The sequence below is a fragment of the Agrilus planipennis genome, unplaced genomic scaffold (genome assembly GCF_000699045.2).
Source record: "Agrilus planipennis isolate EAB-ADULT unplaced genomic scaffold, Apla_2.0 scaffold44, whole genome shotgun sequence".
NCBI classification, from domain to species: Eukaryota; Metazoa; Arthropoda; class Insecta; order Coleoptera; family Buprestidae; genus Agrilus; species Agrilus planipennis.
Window position 1 is genome coordinate 1,501,405 of NW_020438939.1, and position 25,107 is coordinate 1,526,511.

A 25,107-nucleotide genomic window follows, 5' to 3' on the forward strand; every position below is an offset into this window, starting at 1 on the left:
CCTTATTTTAGTCACGTTATTCCCAACAGCTTTTAATTTATTCACTGTCAGTCAGGTGGCTGAATTACAACAAACTCTTTTTGACATTATAAGCCAATTTACGTAATCTAAAAGTACTCAGAACTGTAACTGTTCAAAGGATATTTTAGAAATATCTTGTTAAGGACATAATTAGTCAAGCAAAATTATCATCATCATAGAGACTGGTTGGGCCCGCACCTCTCATCCCTTTCTTACCCTAAGAAGTCTATCTTCACCATTCCCCAAAACTAGAACGTCTCATAGCCCTAAACATTTGCGAACAATAATCTAATCTAAGTCTTTCTCTGCTCCTATTTGAGCTTCTAATTAGTTTAATCTGTCTCCAACTTACCTTACTGTTGTTTCTCTCCTTTTTTTTGTTGGCTTCAATGGCGCTCTTTGTTCATCTACCCCTATAATATCTCCTCTTTTCTAAACTTCTACACTTCACAACCATATGCCAGAGTCGTTCTTATGTTAGCCTCATTTGCCGAATTTGCCTATTGGCCAAAATGCATAAAATAAATACAACAGCCCATTTGGCTTTGATTATATGGCGAAGTAAGTACTTATTTCGGTAAGGAAGTGAATTCGGTCAACACTTTTAACAATATTTTTCAAAGCAACCGATCGCGAGCACAGAAGTACGAAGACGTAAAAAGACCAAACATAATTGTTTTTTGAAATCTTGACTTACAACTCGAAACTTTTTTTCTTTTAACTCGAAATCTTCATTGAATCGCAACGTAACCTAACGTAATCCAGTCCCAACCTAACATAAGGTAATTGAATAGCAGACAGCAATTATCACAACACTGATTGGTAACTCAATAGACGACAGAAATTTTGCGTTTAAAATCGAAATTTCGCATTGTAAGAGGAAATTTCAAATTACGAGGTAAAATTTCGAAATGTAAAAGGAAAAACAAGGCGAAATTTAGAATTCTAAGTCGAAATTTCGAGTTGAATGTCAAAATGTCGAGTTGTAAGAGGAAATTTCAAATTACAAGTCGAAATTTCGAGTTGTAGGTCGAAATTCGGAGTTACAAGTCAAAATTTCAATTTACAAGGCGAAATTTAGAATTCTAAGTCGAAATTTCGAGTTGAATGTCAAAATGTCGAGTTGTAAGAGGAAATTTCAAATTACAAGTCGAAATTTCGAGTTGTAGGTCGAAATTCGGAGTTACAAGTCAAAATTTCAATTTACAAGGCGAAATTTAGAATTCTAATTCGAAATTTCGAGTTGAATGTCAAAATGTCGAGTTGTAATAGGAAATTTCAAATTACAAGTCGAAATTTCGAGTTGTAGGTCTAAATTCGGAGTTACAAGTCAAACTTTCAATATACAAGGCGAAATTTGGAATTCTAAGTCGAAATTTCTAGTTGAATGTCAAAATATTGAATTGTAAGAGAAAATTTTAAATTAAAGTCGAAAGTTACGAAAGTCAGAATTTAAAAAAAAAAATATTTGTTTTTTTTTTCTATATCAACATCTTACGTAGTATTTATTAATTACTTAATAAGAATAAGGCCATTGTAATAAAAATTCCTCCGTAAAGCAACTTCACTTTGTTCAATATCCAAACATCAGGAACACTGTAGTTATCCACAAAGTAATAGGCCTAAACACAAAATATTTTAAAAATGTTCCTTTGTTTTGTACACTTCATGACTACACCCTGTATAATGAATGTGTGTTGTGATTAATTGGTAATTGATTTTTTTCTTGGGATTTGTTTTTCGTAAACCAATAAGTGATACATCAACGGGACTTAAATAATACGTATTCTTAATAGAAGTATCGGCGTGGAAGAACCATTAAGATTAAATCAGTGACCGGTCTATTTCCAAAACATTTTCAGTTGTTCCTTTGTTTTTAAGACAATAATTCTACTCGTTGTTGGGTAAACAGGGTTTTTTCTCAGCCGTTTAATTTTACGACACAAGACAGGTGCCGAATCGATTTTGTTTTCATGACGAAAGTGGAATTTTTTATCGGATACCAATTCAACAGTCTTTATTTCGTTTCAGAATGTTCCATTCCAGAAGATGGGGTGCCAGACATGACCCGTTTGTCACAATTAAACGAGGACACAGTCAACAGGAATCTCAAAGTACGATACGGCAAGGACAGAATATATGTATCCTTTTTATTCCTTATTTTGTAGCTATGTGTTAATCCTGGTCATTAGAAAGGTAAGAAAAAATATTGGTTCCTTTTTAAAATTTATTGAAACAGTATAAAAACGGATTAGAGACGTTTAGGAATAATATGAAAATTTTTCGTAGGTATAGGTAGTTTAGAATGACATGAACTTTAAGGTTCGTAAAAGGCGGGCCTTATCATATTCAACATTGATTCAGTTGTTAACTATTTGTCTCGCAATGCAACCAGAGGTAACACTCCAGATCAACTATAAACAGTATCTGTCAATGTTTTTAAGAAGCAAAAGTGTATTAAATCAATGAACAAGCAGAATTTTATCACTGCGCGATCCAAGGTCAATGTTCATGTCGTTCTAAATTACCTCTACCTACTCTTTTTCATCTTATACTTAAAATTTACTGATATAGCAATTTGGGAGTAGTGTTTAAAAAAGAATACTTATGCAGTATTTATTCTAATTGTGTTAGACTCCAATTTGTTTACTTAGGTAACAATTCTGTTAATTAAAAAGACAGGAGAAAATATTCCCGTTTTAAAATTCAATGAAGCATTTAAAATTATCAAATTAATAAAAACAATTTAAGACCAAAAACTTGTACCGTTCTTATAAATTTAGTTTGCGTACCTATCAGGTATACATATTGTAGCGACCACGAGCGTGATTGTGTGCGATCGGGCATACGTGTGTGTGAGCGGCTTATCGATTCGCCGACTAGCCGCGGGCGCTTTTCTTCATGTGCGCCGTATCTGTAAACGTGTGTGTCGTACCTGCGTTCCGGGAAAGCAATTAANGAGATCATTACAAGTTACCTAATAAATTCTACAATTGCTACGGCAAATTCAGTCATTTACATTCGAAAATTGTAATTTTTCATGGAATAAAGTGGTGGTGGTTTTTCCATCATCATCATAAGGTTGTCAGTCCTAAGACTGGTTGGACACGTACCTTCATTCTATCCTATCCTGAGCTAAACTTCGCATTTCCCTAAAACTAGAACAACCCACATCCTTAACTATTTGCGAACAGTAATCTAATCTAGGTTTACCTCTACCCCTCCTAACTTCTGTTTCTGCCTCTAATATGTCTCTGACAAGTAGACCTTCATTTCTTATTGGTTTTCATAGAGTCCTCTGTTCTCCTATTCTTTCTAATACCTCTTAATTTCTAACCTTCTATGTCCACGGTATCCTCATAATTCGCCTATAACACCACATTTCGAACGCTTCCAACCTTTTCTTTTCCGCCGCGCCCACTATCCATGTTTCACACCCGTACAACGCCGCGTTCCAAACATACACCTTTAACAACCTTTTTCGAATTTCTAAATTAACCGTTCCCGAACATAGAAGTGACTTCCTTTTATTAAAGGCGACACGACCTTGCACTATCCTCTGCTTTATATCCCTACTACTCCTTCCGTCCTGACTTATCTAATTCGTAGATACCTAAAATCGGTCACTTCTTCTAATTTTTCGTCTTCTATCTTTATATTCGCTCTTTCCCTACCTTTTCTTCCCTTGCATACCAATATTTTAGTTTTACTTTTATTTGTTTTCATACAATACTGTTTTATCAACACCTCTTCCATTTTATTTAAAGCTATCTCTAACTCCTTCTTGCTAGATGCTAATACTGCTACATCATCTGCAAATCTAAGCATACTGATCTTTTGTCCCAGTATGTCTATCCCTACAGTTGTACTGTCTTTAATGATGTTGATCGCGTCTTCGATGTATAGATTAAAAAGTAGCGATGACAGTGTGTATCCCTGTCTGACTCCCTTCCTAATATGTACTTCTCTACGTTGCATCCCTAGCTCTATAACTGCCTGTTGTTCTTTATACAAACTAAGTATCACTCTTCTATCTTTGTAACTCATCCCTACATTTTTAAGTATATTTAACATCTTGTCCCATTTAACATTGGAAATAATACAATATCTTACGACATTTTTATAATGCAATTTTGGACTTCTTTTTTTATTATACTGTACTGAAGTGTGTTACCACAGCAATTAAATAATCGCCGATGCGCAAAGACAGACATGAGCACAGTTTTGTTGCTGTTTAAAAATTGTCCTTGCGCATGTTTTCGTTTAATTTAATGTGTTCCATTTCAGTAGTTAAAAAGTTGCTGTGCGGGACCCTTATCTGACTTCCTGATAAATACCGAAAAGCAGCAATTTCTAATTTTTTGTCGCGATTTTTATATCACGAGTAGCTCTTTCAGTATCCTTTACTAGTAGCTCTTTCTAGACCATAAAGTAAATAATTTTACAGTGCTGTGTTTAAACATTGATTTTGGTACGATACCATTTTCAATACTTTTGAATGATTCATTTTGTTAGAAAAAGTATGATGACTAATATAAGCTGCAGTCATTTTCACATTTACAACAGAATTACATATTGACTAAAATTAATAATGTTTTAAACAAATATTACTTACTAAACTTTTTTATTCTTTCCGGAACACTTTTTATGTTACATTGACTAATAATAATGCAGTTCAGTGTTTAACGTAAAATTGTTGCTTAATTACCTGTTATCTATGCATATACACTAGTGGCGACTTGACAACTAAACATAGGAATGATTCTATTATCTTTTGAAAAATACCGCTTGGTACAAAAAAAATCGTGCTTTCGTCTTTCCTAAAATATAATAATCTTAACTAATATTATAAATGCAAATGTGAGTTTGTTTGTTTAATTATTACCAACCCTTAAAAGGGTGTATTTATAAACGGTGCATTTGGACTATTATTTGACTTACGGAGAGTGCAAATTTCTGCCACTAGTATTTTCTGGTTATTTGACACTAATGGGACCTAAAAGCGAAACAGCAGAATTTTTTTTTAATTTTGATCATATTTTTACTTTCTTTGACAATTTCGATTCAATTTTCGACATTTTGATGTCGAATTACTAAAAAATGGCCCGACCAAAATTTCTGCGGCTATTCCATTTTACTGGATACCGAATGAAAAAGTGAACCCTAACCGATAGGGTTCACTTTTTTTCTTTTTTTTTCACACACGGAAAAATGGTCCATGAATTTTTTCTGTCACTGTTTTTCAAGCAATATGTAGTATTTTAATTAAATTACACCTTCAAAACAAAAGCGGTTAGGCCGACATTTTTTTTCGGTTTTTCGCCCTTTTCTTATGTCGAAGTGGACCTAGATTCCGCCTATCTATGGTTTAAGAACAAATACTCTAAATTACATAAAAAGTTGATGTACCAGGCTGCAAAAAGTTGGAAGAAATGTTTTTTTTTTTTTGGGCGTCAGCTTCCAGACAGTTATCAAAGAAGCAGAAAATATTTTTAGATACACATGGTTAGACTAGATATTCCAAAATTTTGCATTTTCGTTCGTGCAACATAAGAAAAAATACCCAAAAAGACATGTGTAATTTCTATGTTCAGCAAAATTTTTGCCTGACCTGTATGGTATATAAAATGCAGCAATTGCTTTCGTAAATAATAATCACAATTGGTGTGTTGCATTTAGTAATAAAACAAAAAAAAAATCAAAATATGTCATTGAACTTTGCGGTTATTAAGTCATTTCCGTGCACAAATTACCGTTCAACCTTTCACATTATAAATTCACGATCACTTCGCAGTTACAAGTGACGTTGCGAGAAAACCATTTAATCTGATGGTAACCTTTTGCCTTGGGTGTTCTACGGGATAACAGAACCAGGGCATTATAGCGACAAAAACCGCTACAACTACAAAGAACAAATTGTTGCTATTCATTCCTATTCATCTACTAGATACCATAAGTAATCTAATTTAATCTACTTATGATAAAGAAATATAGTATATTTTTATAAGTCTTCTGCCAAAGTAGATCGACTGACTTTGAGTCATCAAATATTCAAACTTAAAATGAAAAAATGCTACCTTGAAATTCTGCATTTTACCTATTAAATACATTTGATGTAAAATCAAGATCAATCATTTTATATCAAAATATTTACAACCCCATTTTGTTTCTGATCTTTTACACATTGTAAAAAGAGAACGAAATGGAATCCATAAGTTTCTTTAGCTTTGGGTTCATCTAATAAGTGAAGTTTTTCGAATAGTTTTCTAAGAATTTTGGATTATGTACATTTATAAGCACTACCCAATATCTTCTAGTTTTCAGTTTACACAGCTGGCGTATATCAATTCGATATTGTTTTGGGGGCTGTTTTGTCGTAATTCATAGAATTTCGTAGTTCCTTCCTGATTTGGCAGGTGCTGATACCAATTTGGAACTTTAAAATTCCATGGGCCTTGGCATTGAACCCGGAAAACAATATCGATCCAATATTCTAGATTATCCATTTTCGAGGAGTTTAGAAGTTTTTGGACTCTCTTCAGTTAAACAATTAGAAAGCATTCATGGAATGTTTGTTTGTTCCCCTTATAAGCTTCTAATACCTTCAATAGCCAATGTGAACAACTTTCATTCATCATTTTTAGCAAAACCTTTTAAGGCAAAAATGCATTTTGAAAATGGATAATACATTTGGAAAAGTATTTTAAATAAAATACAAAATGCTTTTCTCAAAAAAGTATTTAAATGCAAAAAAAAGGTATTTTTTATTTTGTATTTACATTTTAAATGCAAGTATTTCAAATAAATCACATCTCAGGTAATTATACACTTACGTAATGTAATATCTTAGTTTGAGTTTGTGGTTATACATTTACGTAATATATTATTATATGTCTACCATTATTTTGTTTAAACTGGGGCAGCAAAAGGAAAATGAATCGTGCAACTTCATTTGCGAAACCAAAACCGAATATTGTTTTTAATAAGTAGGATGCAATTGTACATAGGTATGTGGTAGACGCGCTTTTGTCGCAACAAGCCAATTGTAAGTAATAACCTCGCCCATTAGTTCTCTGTGTGTTTATGTGGTTTTTTATGCCCGGTTTTTTAAGAGATTTCGTAACTTTGGTGTTGGCTGTCGGCATGTCTCAAGTGGCCTGTCTACGTGCCTTCTTTGCTCTTCGTCACAAGAAAGCAATTATTATTTGAATTATGCACAAAATTAACGTCGTCTGCTTAATTATACCTTCTTAAGTATTCGTAGTCTGTCATATTGCAAGAAGTCAACGTTAGTTAGCTTGTTTTTGAGACGAAGCAAAGAAACATTACTATCATATATTTATGAACCTTAGGAATCGGAAAGTATTGCAAAATCAAAGCCACAGTAAGGGCGCAATAGTATATTACGTACCAGGGGAAGAAAGTACGGCTTTCCCTTTGGCTAGGGTGGCAAACTCCCGGAACGGAGCGTCGTACTTTGTATCCCATTTTCGGCACCTGCGGGCTATCTCCTTTATTCTGCAGTCAGCAGAATTTTCCTGTAGGTACAATTACTTTTCACTATACAAAATTTTTTCTGATAATTCTGTTGAATACCAAACCATATCGAATAAAATAATTCGAAGTGGTCTGTGTTCTGTCGAAATTGCCAGACGCGAATCGCGATTTCGATCTTTTTGGATCTCATCAGCGCGTTGCAGACCAACTTTTACCTGCTGTCTTAACAGCGCGTTTTAGAAAATACTACAAATGGCGCGGTAAACGCCATCTGTAGTACGATGCTACATTTTAGGATTACGTATNTTCACCGCAGGGTGTTTCGGAAGAAACCGAAAATTGCAATTTATTTATTTTATTTCTGTGTATTTTTTACTCCCTGATTAGTTTTTGCTGTTTTTATGTTCCAAGTGTCATTATATTTCTAAAGTTATTATAGAAAGTAGGTATTAGTTAGATGCAATAGTCTTTGGTCCTTGAAAACAAAAACTTCATTTCTTCACATTTATTATAAAGCAATGGCGAGTCCCAATACAGTACAATATTTATTATTAAACATACAATTTCGCCTTGTTCTTCAAGACTTGGTCTCCTTTATGATATTAGCCTTAGAGTTAGTTTAGAATCTAGTGGGCCACGGCATCAGGTTGCACAGTGGCAAAACCCGCCTGTTCATCGATTCCTATTTCCTATTTCTCACTAAAAATATTGACCGTGTGTCCTGGCCATGGTTAACAGTCGAATCAATGTCTTTGAAGTATACAATATGAATGTAATAAAAATTCCTCCTTCGCACATTTCATGGCCCAAGAGATTTTAAAATACCTCTACATATTTTATTTTCTTTGGCCTTTTTAATGCAAACGTAGTGCATCAGTTTTGATCGTGGACGTTGCTCATAAAAAGACATAAGTGTAAAAACGCCGAAAAAAACTCGAAGAGAAAAAAGATGCACAATCATAGATTTTGTCGAGAAAGTCCGCTTACCGGCACTGCGCCGTTCTATTTGTTATTAGTCATCAGAATTCCGGGTTCGCTTTCCGGAAGAACGCAACTCAAAATGAATGAGTCAGATGTACCGTGCCCGGCGTGGTCTTTCATCAATTAAATTCCGACGAGACAGGATGAGTTGAGAGGAACATACATCATACACCATTATTCATGGAATCCCCGCACGGTCTTTCAAATATGCCTTCTCCTAGATTCGGTTAATTTGAATTGATTCACACACAAAACCATTATAATGCTGAGAACTGAGCAATTAAATATACTTCGGCAGACGATAATTTTTAGTTTTAATGCATTTCACCTATTCTGCAATTTAAGTCTTAGACTGATACTACAAAAATGCTGCTTATCAACACGGAAAATGAAAAAAGAAAATTTACCTTAATATTAAAGCGATATTTACAATTTATCCCACTAGCCTGTTACTTCGTAAGCGAAAATAATAAAGATTAGTTTGGACCCGAATTTGTAAATTTGCAGAAATAAGTTTATTAGGTATTTTAGTTGATATTACAAAATAAATTGTAATAATTAAGAAACTTGAAATAATTTTTAAAAAAACATGTTAAAATTGAGATCATTACAAGTTACCTAATAAATTCTACAATTGCTACGGCAAATTCAGTCATTTACATTCGAAAATTGTAATTTTTCATGGAATAAAGTGGTGGTGGTTTTTCCATCATCATCATAAGGTTGTCAGTCCTAAGACTGGTTGGACACGTACCTTCATTCTATCCTATCCTGAGCTAAACTTCGCATTTCCCTAAAACTAGAACAACCCACATCCTTAACTATTTGCGAACAGTAATCTAATCTAGGTCTACCTCTACCCCTCCTAACTTCTGTTTCTGCCTCTAATATGTCTCTGACAAGTAGACCTTCATTTCTTATTGGTTTTCATAGAGTCCTCTGTTCTCCTATTCTTTCTAATACCTCTTAATTTCTAACCTTCTATGTCCACGGTATCCTCATAATTCGCCTATAACACCACATTTCGAACGCTTCCAACCTTTTCTTTTCCGCCGCGCCCACTATCCATGTTTCACACCCGTACAACGCCGCGTTCCAAACATACACCTTTAACAACCTTTTTCGAATTTCTAAATTAACCGTTCCCGAACATAGAAGTGACTTCCTTTTATTAAAGGCGACACGACCTTGCACTATCCTCTGCTTTATATCCCTACTACTCCTTCCGTCCTGACTTATCTAATTCGTAGATACCTAAAATCGGTCACTTCTTCTAATTTTTCGTCTTCTATCTTTATATTCGCTCTTTCCCTACCTTTTCTTCCCTTGCATACCAATATTTTAGTTTTACTTTTATTTGTTTTCATACAATACTGTTTTATCAACACCTCTTCCATTTTATTTAAAGCTATCTCTAACTCCTTCTTGCTAGATGCTAATACTGCTACATCATCTGCAAATCTAAGCATACTGATCTTTTGTCCCAGTATGTCTATCCCTACAGTTGTACTGTCTTTAATGATGTTGATCGCGTCTTCGATGTATAGATTAAAAAGTAGCGATGACAGTGTGTATCCCTGTCTGACTCCCTTCCTAATATGTACTTCTCTACGTTGCATCCCTAGCTCTATAACTGCCTGTTGTTCTTTATACAAACTAAGTATCACTCTTCTATCTTTGTAACTCATCCCTACATTTTTAAGTATATTTAACATCTTGTCCCATTTAACATTGGAAATAATACAATATCTTACGACATTTTTATAATGCAATTTTGGACTTCTTTTTTTATTATACTGTACTGAAGTGTGTTACCACAGCAATTAAATAATCGCCGATGCGCAAAGACAGACATGAGCACAGTTTTGTTGCTGTTTAAAAATTGTCCTTGCGCATGTTTTCGTTTAATTTAATGTGTTCCATTTCAGTAGTTAAAAAGTTGCTGTGCGGGACCCTTATCTGACTTCCTGATAAATACCGAAAAGCAGCAATTTCTAATTTTTTGTCGCGATTTTTATATCACGAGTAGCTCTTTCAGTATCCTTTACTAGTAGCTCTTTCTAGACCATAAAGTAAATAATTTTACAGTGCTGTGTTTAAACATTGATTTTGGTACGATACCATTTTCAATACTTTTGAATGATTCATTTTGTTAGAAAAAGTATGATGACTAATATAAGCTGCAGTCATTTTCACATTTACAACAGAATTACATATTGACTAAAATTAATAATGTTTTAAACAAATATTACTTACTAAACTTTTTTATTCTTTCCGGAACACTTTTTATGTTACATTGACTAATAATAATGCAGTTCAGTGTTTAACGTAAAATTGTTGCTTAATTACCTGTTATCTATGCATATACACTAGTGGCGACTTGACAACTAAACATAGGAATGATTCTATTATCTTTTGAAAAATACCGCTTGGTACAAAAAAAATCGTGCTTTCGTCTTTCCTAAAATATAATAATCTTAACTAATATTATAAATGCAAATGTGAGTTTGTTTGTTTAATTATTACCAACCCTTAAAAGGGTGTATTTATAAACGGTGCATTTGGACTATTATTTGACTTACGGAGAGTGCAAATTTCTGCCACTAGTATTTTCTGGTTATTTGACACTAATGGGACCTAAAAGCGAAACAGCAGAATTTTTTTTTAATTTTGATCATATTTTTACTTTCTTTGACAATTTCGATTCAATTTTCGACATTTTGATGTCGAATTACTAAAAAATGGCCCGACCAAAATTTCTGCGGCTATTCCATTTTACTGGATACCGAATGAAAAAGTGAACCCTAACCGATAGGGTTCACTTTTTTTCTTTTTTTTTCACACACGGAAAAATGGTCCATGAATTTTTTCTGTCACTGTTTTTCAAGCAATATGTAGTATTTTAATTAAATTACACCTTCAAAACAAAAGCGGTTAGGCCGACATTTTTTTTCGGTTTTTCGCCCTTTTCTTATGTCGAAGTGGACCTAGATTCCGCCTATCTATGGTTTAAGAACAAATACTCTAAATTACATAAAAAGTTGATGTACCAGGCTGCAAAAAGTTGGAAGAAATGTTTTTTTTTTTTTGGGCGTCAGCTTCCAGACAGTTATCAAAGAAGCAGAAAATATTTTTAGATACACATGGTTAGACTAGATATTCCAAAATTTTGCATTTTCGTTCGTGCAACATAAGAAAAAATACCCAAAAAGACATGTGTAATTTCTATGTTCAGCAAAATTTTTGCCTGACCTGTATGGTATATAAAATGCAGCAATTGCTTTCGTAAATAATAATCACAATTGGTGTGTTGCATTTAGTAATAAAACAAAAAAAAAATCAAAATATGTCATTGAACTTTGCGGTTATTAAGTCATTTCCGTGCACAAATTACCGTTCAACCTTTCACATTATAAATTCACGATCACTTCGCAGTTACAAGTGACGTTGCGAGAAAACCATTTAATCTGATGGTAACCTTTTGCCTTGGGTGTTCTACGGGATAACAGAACCAGGGCATTATAGCGACAAAAACCGCTACAACTACAAAGAACAAATTGTTGCTATTCATTCCTATTCATCTACTAGATACCATAAGTAATCTAATTTAATCTACTTATGATAAAGAAATATAGTATATTTTTATAAGTCTTCTGCCAAAGTAGATCGACTGACTTTGAGTCATCAAATATTCAAACTTAAAATGAAAAAATGCTACCTTGAAATTCTGCATTTTACCTATTAAATACATTTGATGTAAAATCAAGATCAATCATTTTATATCAAAATATTTACAACCCCATTTTGTTTCTGATCTTTTACACATTGTAATAAGAGAAAGAAATGGAATCTATAGTTTCTTTAGGTTAAGGTTAATCTAATAAGTGAAGTTTTTCGAATAGTTTTCTAAGAATTTTGGATTATGTACATTTATAAGCACTACCCAATATCTTCTAGTTTTCAGTTTACACAGCTGGCGTATATCAATTCGATATTGTTTTGGGGGCTGTTTTGTCGTAATTCATAGAATTTCGTAGTTCCTTCCTGATTTGGCAGGTGCTGATACCAATTTGGAACTTTAAAATTCCATGGGCCTTGGCATTGAACCCGGAAAACAATATCGATCCAATATTCTAGATTATCCATTTTCGAGGAGTTTAGAAGTTTTTGGACTCTCTTCAGTTAAACAATTAGAAAGCATTCATGGAATGTTTGTTTGTTCCCCTTATAAGCTTCTAATACCTTCAATAGCCAATGTGAACAACTTTCATTCATCATTTTTAGCAAAACCTTTTAAGGCAAAAATGCATTTTGAAAATGGATAATACATTTGGAAAAGTATTTTAAATAAAATACAAAATGCTTTTCTCAAAAAAGTATTTAAATGCAAAAAAAAGGTATTTTTTATTTTGTATTTACATTTTAAATGCAAGTATTTCAAATAAATCACATCTCAGGTAATTATACACTTACGTAATGTAATATCTTAGTTTGAGTTTGTGGTTATACATTTACGTAATATATTATTATATGTCTACCATTATTTTGTTTAAACTGGGGCAGCAAAAGGAAAATGAATCGTGCAACTTCATTTGCGAAACCAAAACCGAATATTGTTTTTAATAAGTAGGATGCAATTGTACATAGGTATGTGGTAGACGCGCTTTTGTCGCAACAAGCCAATTGTAAGTAATAACCTCGCCCATTAGTTCTCTGTGTGTTTATGTGGTTTTTTATGCCCGGTTTTTTAAGAGATTTCGTAACTTTGGTGTTGGCTGTCGGCATGTCTCAAGTGGCCTGTCTACGTGCCTTCTTTGCTCTTCGTCACAAGAAAGCAATTATTATTTGAATTATGCACAAAATTAACGTCGTCTGCTTAATTATACCTTCTTAAGTATTCGTAGTCTGTCATATTGCAAGAAGTCAACGTTAGTTAGCTTGTTTTTGAGACGAAGCAAAGAAACATTACTATCATATATTTATGAACCTTAGGAATCGGAAAGTATTGCAAAATCAAAGCCACAGTAAGGGCGCAATAGTATATTACGTACCAGGGGAAGAAAGTACGGCTTTCCCTTTGGCTAGGGTGGCAAACTCCCGGAACGGAGCGTCGTACTTTGTATCCCATTTTCGGCACCTGCGGGCTATCTCCTTTATTCTGCAGTCAGCAGAATTTTCCTGTAGGTACAATTACTTTTCACTATACAAAATTTTTTCTGATAATTCTGTTGAATACCAAACCATATCGAATAAAATAATTCGAAGTGGTCTGTGTTCTGTCGAAATTGCCAGACGCGAATCGCGATTTCGATCTTTTTGGATCTCATCAGCGCGTTGCAGACCAACTTTTACCTGCTGTCTTAACAGCGCGTTTTAGAAAATACTAAAAATGGCGCGGTAAACGCCATCTGTAGTACGATGCTACATTTTAGGATTACGTATGCTCCAACAAGGTCCATTTAAATATATGGATATCTACTTGTTAAAAGGAATCCCGGCGTAGCTAACCTCAACGTGATAGGCACGTTACCATAATCGAATAAAATAATTCGTTTTTACCGCGTTTACCGCGCCATTTGTAGTATTTTCTTTACCAAACCATATATTAATGCTTCTCGCAACAGTATCGATTGTGGTACAATTAATTCCTTGCGTATTGAATTGAAATATGAGGTACATTTTTGTATTGTAAATACATTTCAAATTCTTTCATTCATTGTTTAAAACAATTTGTTTTATTATAGTCTGTTTATTAAAATAAGTCTCTATTAGAGTCTCTATATAACTGAGTTTATTCTGAATTTCCTCAACTTTTAAAATATTAAATCAAAATTCAGTTCGGCATTCAGGTTCTTACGTGACAGTTTTTGATAATATAATTAGGTAGGAAGTGGCAAGAATAACCCATCGTTTAATAATTTTTCAATGATTTCGTATAAGAAATTTAAGTGGTTATAATTATTTCCAACGTTAAATAATCATTTTTGCCTAGATGTATTTAATATTCGTAATAAAGTACTTATGTAATTGAAGGTAAATTCTTGTAATTAATTACTCAATTAGTATATTTACATTGAATTTTGGTAGTTTATAGGTAGGTAAATAAGTAAAATCATTTACTCATAGGGAAAGAATTTTAAGTGGAATATTATCAAATAACCTGCATCTAAATTGTGACATATTTTCTGTCATTAACACAACCGATAAGTACTTATGCATTTACATAAAGAAACTTTATTTACTTGAAGATTAACCCGAATACACCATAGGACTATAGGTGATAGACGAATGGAAACCAAAATTCATTTAAAACTACTCAAAACAGGAAGTACTTAATAAGCAACAACAATAGAAACAGTTTTTAATTATTTTCTACTGTCCGTTTAATTTTTGAAGTGAAACGTTTTGCGAAACCGCGAGTAAGCGTCAGTGAAGATTGAGATTGAGATTGAGTCATCTCTCATCTTGTTAGAAGGCCTTGCTGTAATGCGCTAATTTTAAGTGCCGTTTCACACGAAGCCGATGGTAGGCGTTTTAACGCGCGCGTATAAACGCAAGAGTTTTCACAAGGGCGTTGTGTTGCGGCCCCATTGTACGAAGTGAATTTAAAGCTCTAGAAGAGCAATAACTTGACTCAAAACGAATGAGTCTAAAAAGCGTTACTGATTAAGAATGGAAAATGCACGGTTCTTTGCGCAATGTACGACTGCGCATACATTTCGGTGTAATATCAGCTGTCAAACAAAATCTCTTCACCTCAAATCCTATGCGCACTGCCTTACTGCGCAACGGACCACGGAGCACAATTTAGCGTCACTCATTTCATTTAATTATTTAATTGATTAATAATAAAACAGACGACAATAAAAAAAATTATAGCGTTCGAAATCATGTCGTAACTCTTCTTCTAAAGCGATAATATCGTTGAAACAACTGTTATAACAAACGTGAGATACTTTGCCGTCCCAGTTTAGTGTATGTATGTATTGTTGTTTTACGCTAAGAACCACTTGGTCTTTGAACTGTTCAAACTAATATTGTTATTGTAAACCCGTATGGTATGATTTTGCCCGCGGATTTCCTCATCGCTCTAAAGTTTCATGAAACAGATGGAATTACACCAGTTAATACTATAACAATAACCAATTTACGAGCAGACAAGAATGATTTTGCGTATTATTGTACCCTGTGGCTATTGAAACATAAGTCGTAGGGGCACTTCCCCATTCCCATTTATTGACAATAAGAATGGCGGTTACAATTATCTGTATTTATTTCGTAATGCAATCATCATCATAAGGTCATCAGTCCTAAGACTGGTTGGACACGCACCTCTACTCTTTCCTATACTTCGCATTTCCCTAAAACTAGAACATCCTACATCGTTAACTTTTTCTGAACAGTAATCTAATCTAGGTCTACCTATACTCCTCCTGATTCCTGTTTCTGCCTCTAATACATGTCTGACTAGACCTTCATGCCTGAGAACGTGTCCTACCAACCTATCTCACGTATTTCTTCCTCTGTTCTCCTATTCTTTCTAATACCCCTTCATTTCTAACCTTCTCTATCCACTGTATCCTCACCTTTCGCCTGTAACACGACATTTCGAACGCTTCTAACCTTTTCTTTTCCGCCGCGCCCACCGTCCATGTTTCGCACCCGTACAGCGCCGCGCTGCAGACATACACCTTTAACAATCTTTTACGAATTTCTAAATTAACCCTTCGCGAGCATACAAGAGACTTCTTTTTATTGAAGGCGACTCGACCCTGCGCTATCCTCTGCTATATATCCCTACTACTCCTTCCGTCCTTATTTATCTGACTTTCTAGTTACCTAAAATCAGCCACTTCTTGTAATTTTTTGTCCCCTATCTTTATATTCGCTCTCTCCCTACTTTTTCCTCCCTTGCAAACCAGTATTTTTAATTTTACTTTTTTTTATTTGTTTTGTCAACACTTCTCAATATCAAAAAAAAAAAAAAAAAACTGGTAAAGAAACTTACACGTATTAGGTCGGAAGTCCCTCTTCGGCCTCATTTTTTATATTGTGGGTATGGGTCTGTGGGCGTTAGGGGGAAACAAACTGCTGCAACATTTGGTACAAAAAAAATTGAACCATGGCAGACGTACTCCGAATGGAACGTTCCCACACCAATGCTAGGCTATGATTTTGAGATGTAAACCTCAAGACCAAGCCTCTCGGTAGGGTTCTTGGAAAGGTACATCGCTGTATTCCACAGGTACATGGGAGGTTGCTCATTCAATGGGAGATGTCCATAATTACGTGGTGTCAAAAGAAGGGGAGAAGTCCAACATAGTCTCTTCAAGGGGGACAGGAAAAAATGTCTCTCAATATCTTCGGTTACACCTAGTCATCGTAGATCAGTAAATTATAAAATCAGAGATGTTATTTCAAACGTAATTTGGTTTCAGAATTACTTGAGTGTGCCAGAATTTCAAAATAGTTTAATCTAAAAATATGAATAATGCTTCTTTGACTTGTTTAGCGTTAAGATTAGAATATCTCGATTTTACTGTAGTATGCAGTCCAAACTCAAGTTCGCTGTCGAACAAAAGGTATATCGAAGACAATATTACACTTTTTCTCATTCTTTTATCAATGATTTTCAATTTATTTCTCGAAGGCGAATTCGAACTTGGCTTCAGAATTGTCTGTGCACGTTGAAATTATCCTTTATCCTCATCTCAAAATCGAATAATCCAAATTAACATAATTTTAATTTTAAGCTTTAGTATTGACTACACTTTTGCTTTTACCTTATCAATCTCCATCTTGTTGGTTTGTGTTGTTAATAATTTCTTTACTTGTACTGTACACACGGTTGTGAACAAATGCCGCAGGCGATCGATATAGACGGCACTTTTTATGTACCTGATTGCCGGCAGTCGCACGACATAAATCATACAGCGAACGGGAAATATCTAGAAATAATCAGGGATAGGTACTTCATGACCGTATCTTTATATAAAGAAGTGACCAGTATCGTACTGGATATAATCGATACATGACCCCTTTATTTAAATAGTAGATACTCGAACGAGATAAATTTACAGTGCACGCTGTGTCGTCATAACAAGAACAAAATTAACATTGCAGTCTGCAAATTTGAATTGCTACTTATTACATTTCAAACTGTAATGAATCGCATGCATAATACATATCCAGTATTTTCATAAAACATATACGACTGACAATTATTTTCTTGAATATTTATTCATCATTACAGTGATAAGATATCAGTAATGCCTTTCGTTATATTGTTAGTATAAAGAGTAATTAGTAATTATACGTAAGTAATAAAGCTGCATTAAATGTTAAACAGGTCTGATAACGAATTTGCAATGCAATTAAACTACAACACCATTTAATTTGAAATGTGATTCCTAACTCGCTTTCAAAGTAGCCCAACGATTGGTTTCGCCATTATGTAGTTATGCTAATCTGAATTAATCCTGTGGATCGCGATTTTAATCTTATTTGATCTCATCAGCACATCATAGGTGGTCTCGATAAATCGTCGTTTAATAAACGAATAAAAAACTGATTTCAAATGTTAGATGACGGCCTTACTAAGGTATTTATGTATAGCGTTATAATTTCCGTTCTGTATCTATATATACATATACAAAAACATTACCGTTTGATTTGTATATTAGTTTATATATTGTTTCCTTAGTTTACTGAAATAGTAATAAGTAATGCATGAAATGGTTATGGTTACCCGAATTTCATTTTGCATACAGGTACCGCTTACATTTACTATTTAATATGCAAATTATGTTGTCGAAAAGTTCACAAAACTATAAGGAAGTTGCTAAAAATGATTTATAACCACGTCCCATGTTTTTATTTATTTATATTCTATGCCGGTTCCATCTGAATGTTTTCCGTTTGTAAAAGGAAGGAAGTTCAATAATAAATTAATGATATGTACCTGCACTTTCGGATTAATTTTCAAAATAGAAGTTCATTCTTTAGCTTCGAATTATTAGGAAAATGAGTGCCAAAACAGTAACAAAGTTCTTCAATTTTCAAATTTTTTTAAGGTAAAGAATATAAATAAATTATATCTATTTTTTAGGAAGGTTTTTATATTAATGTAAAAATACATTTTTAATTTTTTACCCATTAAAAACTACCTCAGGTTAATGAAAAAAAAATTGTAGCTATTGTCACACCCTCGCCGGGAATCGAACCCGAGATGTTGCTGTTGTCATCTCTCGTAGTTTAGTGGTCAGAGCGTTGGTGCATAAAGCCAACGGTCCCGAGTTCGATTCCCGGCGCGGGTGTAACAACAGCAAAAGAATTTTCTCTCATTAACCTTAGGTAGTTTATAGTGGGTAAAAAATTGAAAATGAATTTTTATATTAACCATTAATAAATGTCAAAGCGTTTCATATAATGTAGAGAAAGGTTTTTATTGGCGCATAAAAAGGCATACGTGATTTTTCTTCTCTTTTTTAATTATAGACTTCAAAATACATCTAAGTATGTATTTTTAGCATTAATTGTGTTTAGCCTTCCGGTCCATGACCGACGATTTGGTAATTAAGATGTTTAAATACAGCATGTGTTCACCAGATTTGATCGTGCTTAAATAGTCGCTAAAACTATAGAACATTAGATTTTTCTACAAGTGATTAAACCATTTCAAAAAAACATACGATTCAGTAAACTAAAAAAAAAATTAAATTTTGTCTTTTATTTGAGTTGTTAAATATTAACTTAAGGTAATTCATTAACGCATTACACATTACAGTAATAAATAGGTACATAGGTGCCTAAATGAAATAGTTTATTATTTTACAGCTGGTTTTTATGTAACCGACACAACGTCTGCTTTTTTTGTTTAATGTGATCATGAAAATTCTTTATCTGCGGAAGTCGTTAGTATTTTCTTAAGAAGACGTTGACATTATACATGCATTTTTGTCTGTTCTTTTATATGAAAGTGTTATATTTCCTTAATAGTTTCTTTAGACATATACAGGAACCATTTTGGTGGCAGTCAATCCGTACAAAGACATCGACATTTATTCTCAGGTAAGTTTTATTTAATCTATTTATTAAAAGTGTTTATTAGACTTTGTATATCCAGATACATGAAAAATGCTTCTTACGATATATTTAAAATAGAAGTAAGACTCATTAAATATAATGAGTATAATTGTCCGCCATTTTGGGTCCTCACCATAAATAACTGACTCCATGATACAATGGCTGACAGGGTTCATAAAACAAGTATAACCTAGAAACATTTTATGATAATATTTATCGTTTGTTATAATAATTAAAAAGGAATTTAGCTGCTTTTTACAAAAACGTAGCGTTTAAAAACTATTTAGTACAAAAAAAAAATTAAAGAAAAATTAAATAATGTTGAACATTCATAATACTCAAGTTCGTTTCCTACTGTTATAATTTTATCTTCCTACCTGCGGTACTAACCCCTTGATACCAAGAAGGGTACCATCGTAAATACCTTCGCAACTACAAATAATTAGGGTTTTCCCTAAATTTTCGATACGACTATTGTGTAGTACATACACTCAGAGAAAACTGTAGAACAAATTTCTACAATTGTAGAACTTTTCATTACAAGTAGTAGCGAATATAGGGACAGAAACAAGTTGTAGTGAAAATTAATATAATATTGTAATTACTCTATTGTCTACAAACTGTTTGTCTCTCTACCACAACGTTAAAGAATATGTACTACAAGTTTCTCTTAAAAATTACTTTTCATTGTAGGATATTTCAATACAATAATTAGAAAAAAATTATACAAAATTNTCAACCCAGCCAAGCTAATATATGAATAAATGAGTCCGTACACTATAAATAGTTGGAATTGTTAGAAAATAGGAAATTTATCAATAAAAACTTAAAAACTAGCCAAAATTAGATTAGATAGAAAAATCAAAAAAATCGTGATTTGGGTTTTTTTTGTGGTAGAATTACCCGACACTGCCGAGTGGGTATTCGACGTCATTGTCCGGTACCCGATCGGATCCTAAATATCATCCCTAATCTAAACACAAATCATAGAAATAAGTACTCTTGTTTTTACATTTGTAATTTAAACATAACTATTACATATTACAAATTAATCACGTCAGATAACCCTAATCTGCCTTTTATGTAATTTTGACCATATTCAAAAATGTAAATTTCTTTTTTATACATTGATTGTACTTAAATTGTAATTTAAAACCTTTTTAAGCTTATAATAAACAAAAATTTTAATTGCAAAGGAATAATAAGATCAAATGATGTCTATTAATTTCCACAATGCAAAATAACAGATTCAGAATTCCACTTTAAACAGCTGTTGAGAAAAACATTATTAGTAATCGGTTCACATGCGTACATTCAAAATAATATCTGCTTTGAATAAACCATTAAATAATAACCCTTTCAGAGGAATACATAAGCAATGATTAGCATGCATATGCCTAATAAATTTCAAACACCCTGTATGTTTGCTGGTATGCATTTTTATTAGACACAAACGAGATACAATCATGATAACCGTGCCCGTAGCTTCTTCCTCTTAAGTCTAGTGTTTATTAGACTTTGTATATCCAGATACATGAAAAATGCTTCTTACGATATATTTAAAATAGAAGTAAGACTCATTAAATATAATGAGTATAATTGTCCGCCATTTTGGGTCCTCACCATAAATAACTGACTCCATGATACAATGGCTGACAGGGTTCATAAAACAAGTATAACCTAGAAACATTTTATGATAATATTTATCGTTTGTTATAATAATTAAAAAGGAATTTAGCTGCTTTTTACAAAAACGTAGCGTTTAAAAACTATTTAGTACAAAAAAAAAATTAAAGAAAAATTAAATAATGTTGAACATTCATAATACTCAAGTTCGTTTCCTACTGTTATAATTTTATCTTCCTACCTGCGGTACTAACCCCTTGATACCAAGAAGGGTACCATCGTAAATACCTTCGCAACTACAAATAATTAGGGTTTTCCCTAAATTTTCGATACGACTATTGTGTAGTACATACACTCAGAGAAAACTGTAGAACAAATTTCTACAATTGTAGAACTTTTCATTACAAGTAGTAGCGAATATAGGGACAGAAACAAGTTGTAGTGAAAATTAATATAATATTGTAATTACTCTATTGTCTACAAACTGTTTGTCTCTCTACCACAACGTTAAAGAATATGTACTACAAGTTTCTCTTAAAAATTACTTTTCATTGTAGGATATTTCAATACAATAATTAGAAAAAAATTATACAAAATTGTAGAATATTTCTCTACAGCAATTAAGAATGAATTATACAATATAATGTTACGCATCTTTACAAAAAGTAGTTGAGTTTACCATTGCATTGCAGTACATTTGCAAATATATTGTAGTGGGTATTTCTAGAATTGTGTAGTCTACCTTTGGGTTGTAATGATGTATTAATCACTACAATTATTGATTTTATTTTTAATCAATTTAATCTCACCAGAAGCTATAATGAATATGTAGAAAAGTGTACAAATAAAACAATTAGTTATTTAAATCATGTATTAAAAAAAGCATAAAACATAATAACTTAACTTATAACAAGGAACAAAAACTTGAAAGCTTATTACAAAGTAGACGTCCTTTTCTGAAAATAAATAATAAATACTTCTACCCATTCTGTTTCAAGTAAATGACTTCTATCGAATTCATTCATCAGCTAAATCTTGAAAACCCCACTCAGACAATTTTCCTCTTGTAAAAGCATCCATAATAATGAGCAGCAGGCTGTTATAAAAATAGATTTCAGATGAACGTTAAAAAGACGGATATGTTTCTATTATCCTGTAAAATTGATAACTTTTTTTTGTAATTTTTCCTTTGTCAAATGTCTCGCCTCGCTAGGTGCAATTGAAAGGTTCAATTATTAATTTTACTGCAATTAATAAACTTACCGTACTTAACAAGAACGAACAGATCAGTAGAAGCCACTTAACTAACACTAACGCGTAGTAACACCATACAAGCGAAGAAACTTATTGCACAATATTAGTAAATATTACATACGAGATCACACCCTACTACGGTTCCAGATATGTTTGCACTGAGTCAGAACAAAAAACTGAAACGCAATAAATATTTGATAAAAATTGCTAATGTTTTCCTTATATTTTCTACAAAATTTGTTTAACCTTTCTACAATTTATAATGAAATTCACAAAGTTGTTGTCGTAAACATTTCATTCAAATTGTACGAAATTTGCCTGAGCCCCTGTCGATATTTCTCCTACAATTTACCACTACAATTTTATAGTCAAATTTAAGTTTACCGTTAGTTAACCTTACTACAAACTTGAGTCGCATTTTCTACAAAACGACCTCTACAACGTTATAGTAATTTTTCCTACAGCATTTTTCTGAGTGTACCTATACCTGCATACGGACTGTTGGGGTAGGTGTTGACCGGAGGAAATTTGAGGGTAGTGGCCGAGGTGTGTTTGGTTTTAAGACACAAAAACACTTTTAGATTATCAATAACATAAGATCAACTCACACCATCAAATAAGCAACAAGCATCTTTTTGAGTAGCAAATAATATTTAGTTTTAGTTGATTGGTGTGTACGTATGTATGGGATTATTAAACGTATTATACAGTACGAATCTTTTTAATCGGCATACACTGGTCCTTCGAGGTTTATATTTTGTTATCAATTATTGATCTATGTAGTACAACAGAACACCGATGGAAACAACAAAAATTGTCGTCAACCCAGCCAAGCTAATATATGAATAAATGAGTCCGTACACTATAAATAGTTGGAATTGTTAGAAAATAGGAAATTTATCAATAAAAACTTAAAAACTAGCCAAAATTAGATTAGATAGAAAAATCAAAAAAATCGTGATTTGGGTTTTTTTTGTGGTAGAATTACCCGACACTGCCGAGTGGGTATTCGACGTCATTGTCCGGTACCCGATCGGATCCTAAATATCATCCCTAATCTAAACACAAATCATAGAAATAAGTACTCTTGTTTTTACATTTGTAATTTAAACATAACTATTACATATTACAAATTAATCACGTCAGATAACCCTAATCTGCCTTTTATGTAATTTTGACCATATTCAAAAATGTAAATTTCTTTTTTATACATTGATTGTACTTAAATTGTAATTTAAAACCTTTTTAAGCTTATAATAAACAAAAATTTTAATTGCAAAGGAATAATAAGATCAAATGATGTCTATTAATTTCCACAATGCAAAATAACAGATTCAGAATTCCACTTTAAACAGCTGTTGAGAAAAACATTATTAGTAATCGGTTCACATGCGTACATTCAAAATAATATCTGCTTTGAATAAACCATTAAATAATAACCCTTTCAGAGGAATACATAAGCAATGATTAGCATGCATATGCCTAATAAATTTCAAACACCCTGTATGTTTGCTGGTATGCATTTTTATTAGACACAAACGAGATACAATCATGATAACCGTGCCCGTAGCTTCTTCCTCTTAAGTCTCCGAACCCGCAGCCTGTTTTGAATACACGCCGTGCTTATTAACTTCCGCACATTGTCTTCCAGGCTTGAACGGACCGTTCTTTTTTTTCCTCCATTTAATTCATCCGCAACAGAACAATGTCCATGCATAAAGTATGTCTTCACCATAAGTGTACCTATTGTACACCACGTCCCAAAATCTTCTGTTATATGTATGTGCAATATGTATAATTTTTGTGTGATAATAAATTGCACGGTGATTTTTTTCTTTAAATTTCTCAACAAATTGATAGCTTATTTAATGTATGTATTTAGGGTTCCGTATCGAATGAAAAACGGAACCCTTATAGTCCTGTCTGTCCGTCTGTCACAATTTACTCGAAATCTACTGGACCCATGAATATGGGGGGCCTTTTGAGGCGGGGGGGGCTAATAGAAAAAAGTTTTGCAATCTATACCGGGTAAAATATCCAATTAAAGGACCTGTTATAAGGATATATTGGATAAGAAGTCGAAGGTCTGAACATAACGTGGTGAATCTTTCAACAAAACAATATTGTGCATACAAAATTATATTTGTAGTTTGAATGTTTGGAAGAACATGTTCTTTTTCCAACTACAGCGTTAATTTGTTTCTTGGGTTAGGGTTCCGTACGTCCGAATAGAAAACGGAACCCTTATAGGTTCGCTCGTGTGTCTGTCTGTCCGCTTTTTTATCACTATTGTACGAGTCTTGACACCATCTTGTTATTTGAGATATGATTTCGTTGACACACGAACACACTCCCAAATTAACGTCTGTAATTATAATTCATCCGTTCGCGAAATCTCTTTACTTTCTGTGTTGTACGTCATTTTTTATTCTTGAAACACAAGCACTCCTCCTAATATACTTTTGTCCGTGACGTTGTTAGGATTTATGAAAGGCAGAGGGGCAAGGTAAAAACTTCTGGAAATCCTAATTTTATATATTATACGTGTAAATAAAAATGAAGTGTTCGCAATATTGACCTAATTGCCTTATTAAATGCTCATATTAAGGCAAAACGTACTTCAAAAATCTGTCTGTCTATCTG

At 33.0% G+C, this 25,107-nt stretch overlaps 1 protein-coding gene across 1 annotated transcript in view; it reads left to right on the top strand.

Moving 5' to 3' along the window:
* The first annotated feature begins 1,994 nt into the window (after nt 1-1,994).
* The window catches only part of LOC108742558 (myosin-I heavy chain), a 52,379-nt gene continuing 29,266 nt past the window's right edge, over nt 1,995-25,107 (top strand). Inside the window, exons 1-2 of the mRNA XM_025974472.1 lie at nt 1,995-2,162; nt 19,507-19,569. Of these exons, the coding sequence (XP_025830257.1) occupies nt 1,995-2,162; nt 19,507-19,569 (231 nt within the window). The remainder of the gene's footprint in view (nt 2,163-19,506; nt 19,570-25,107) is intronic.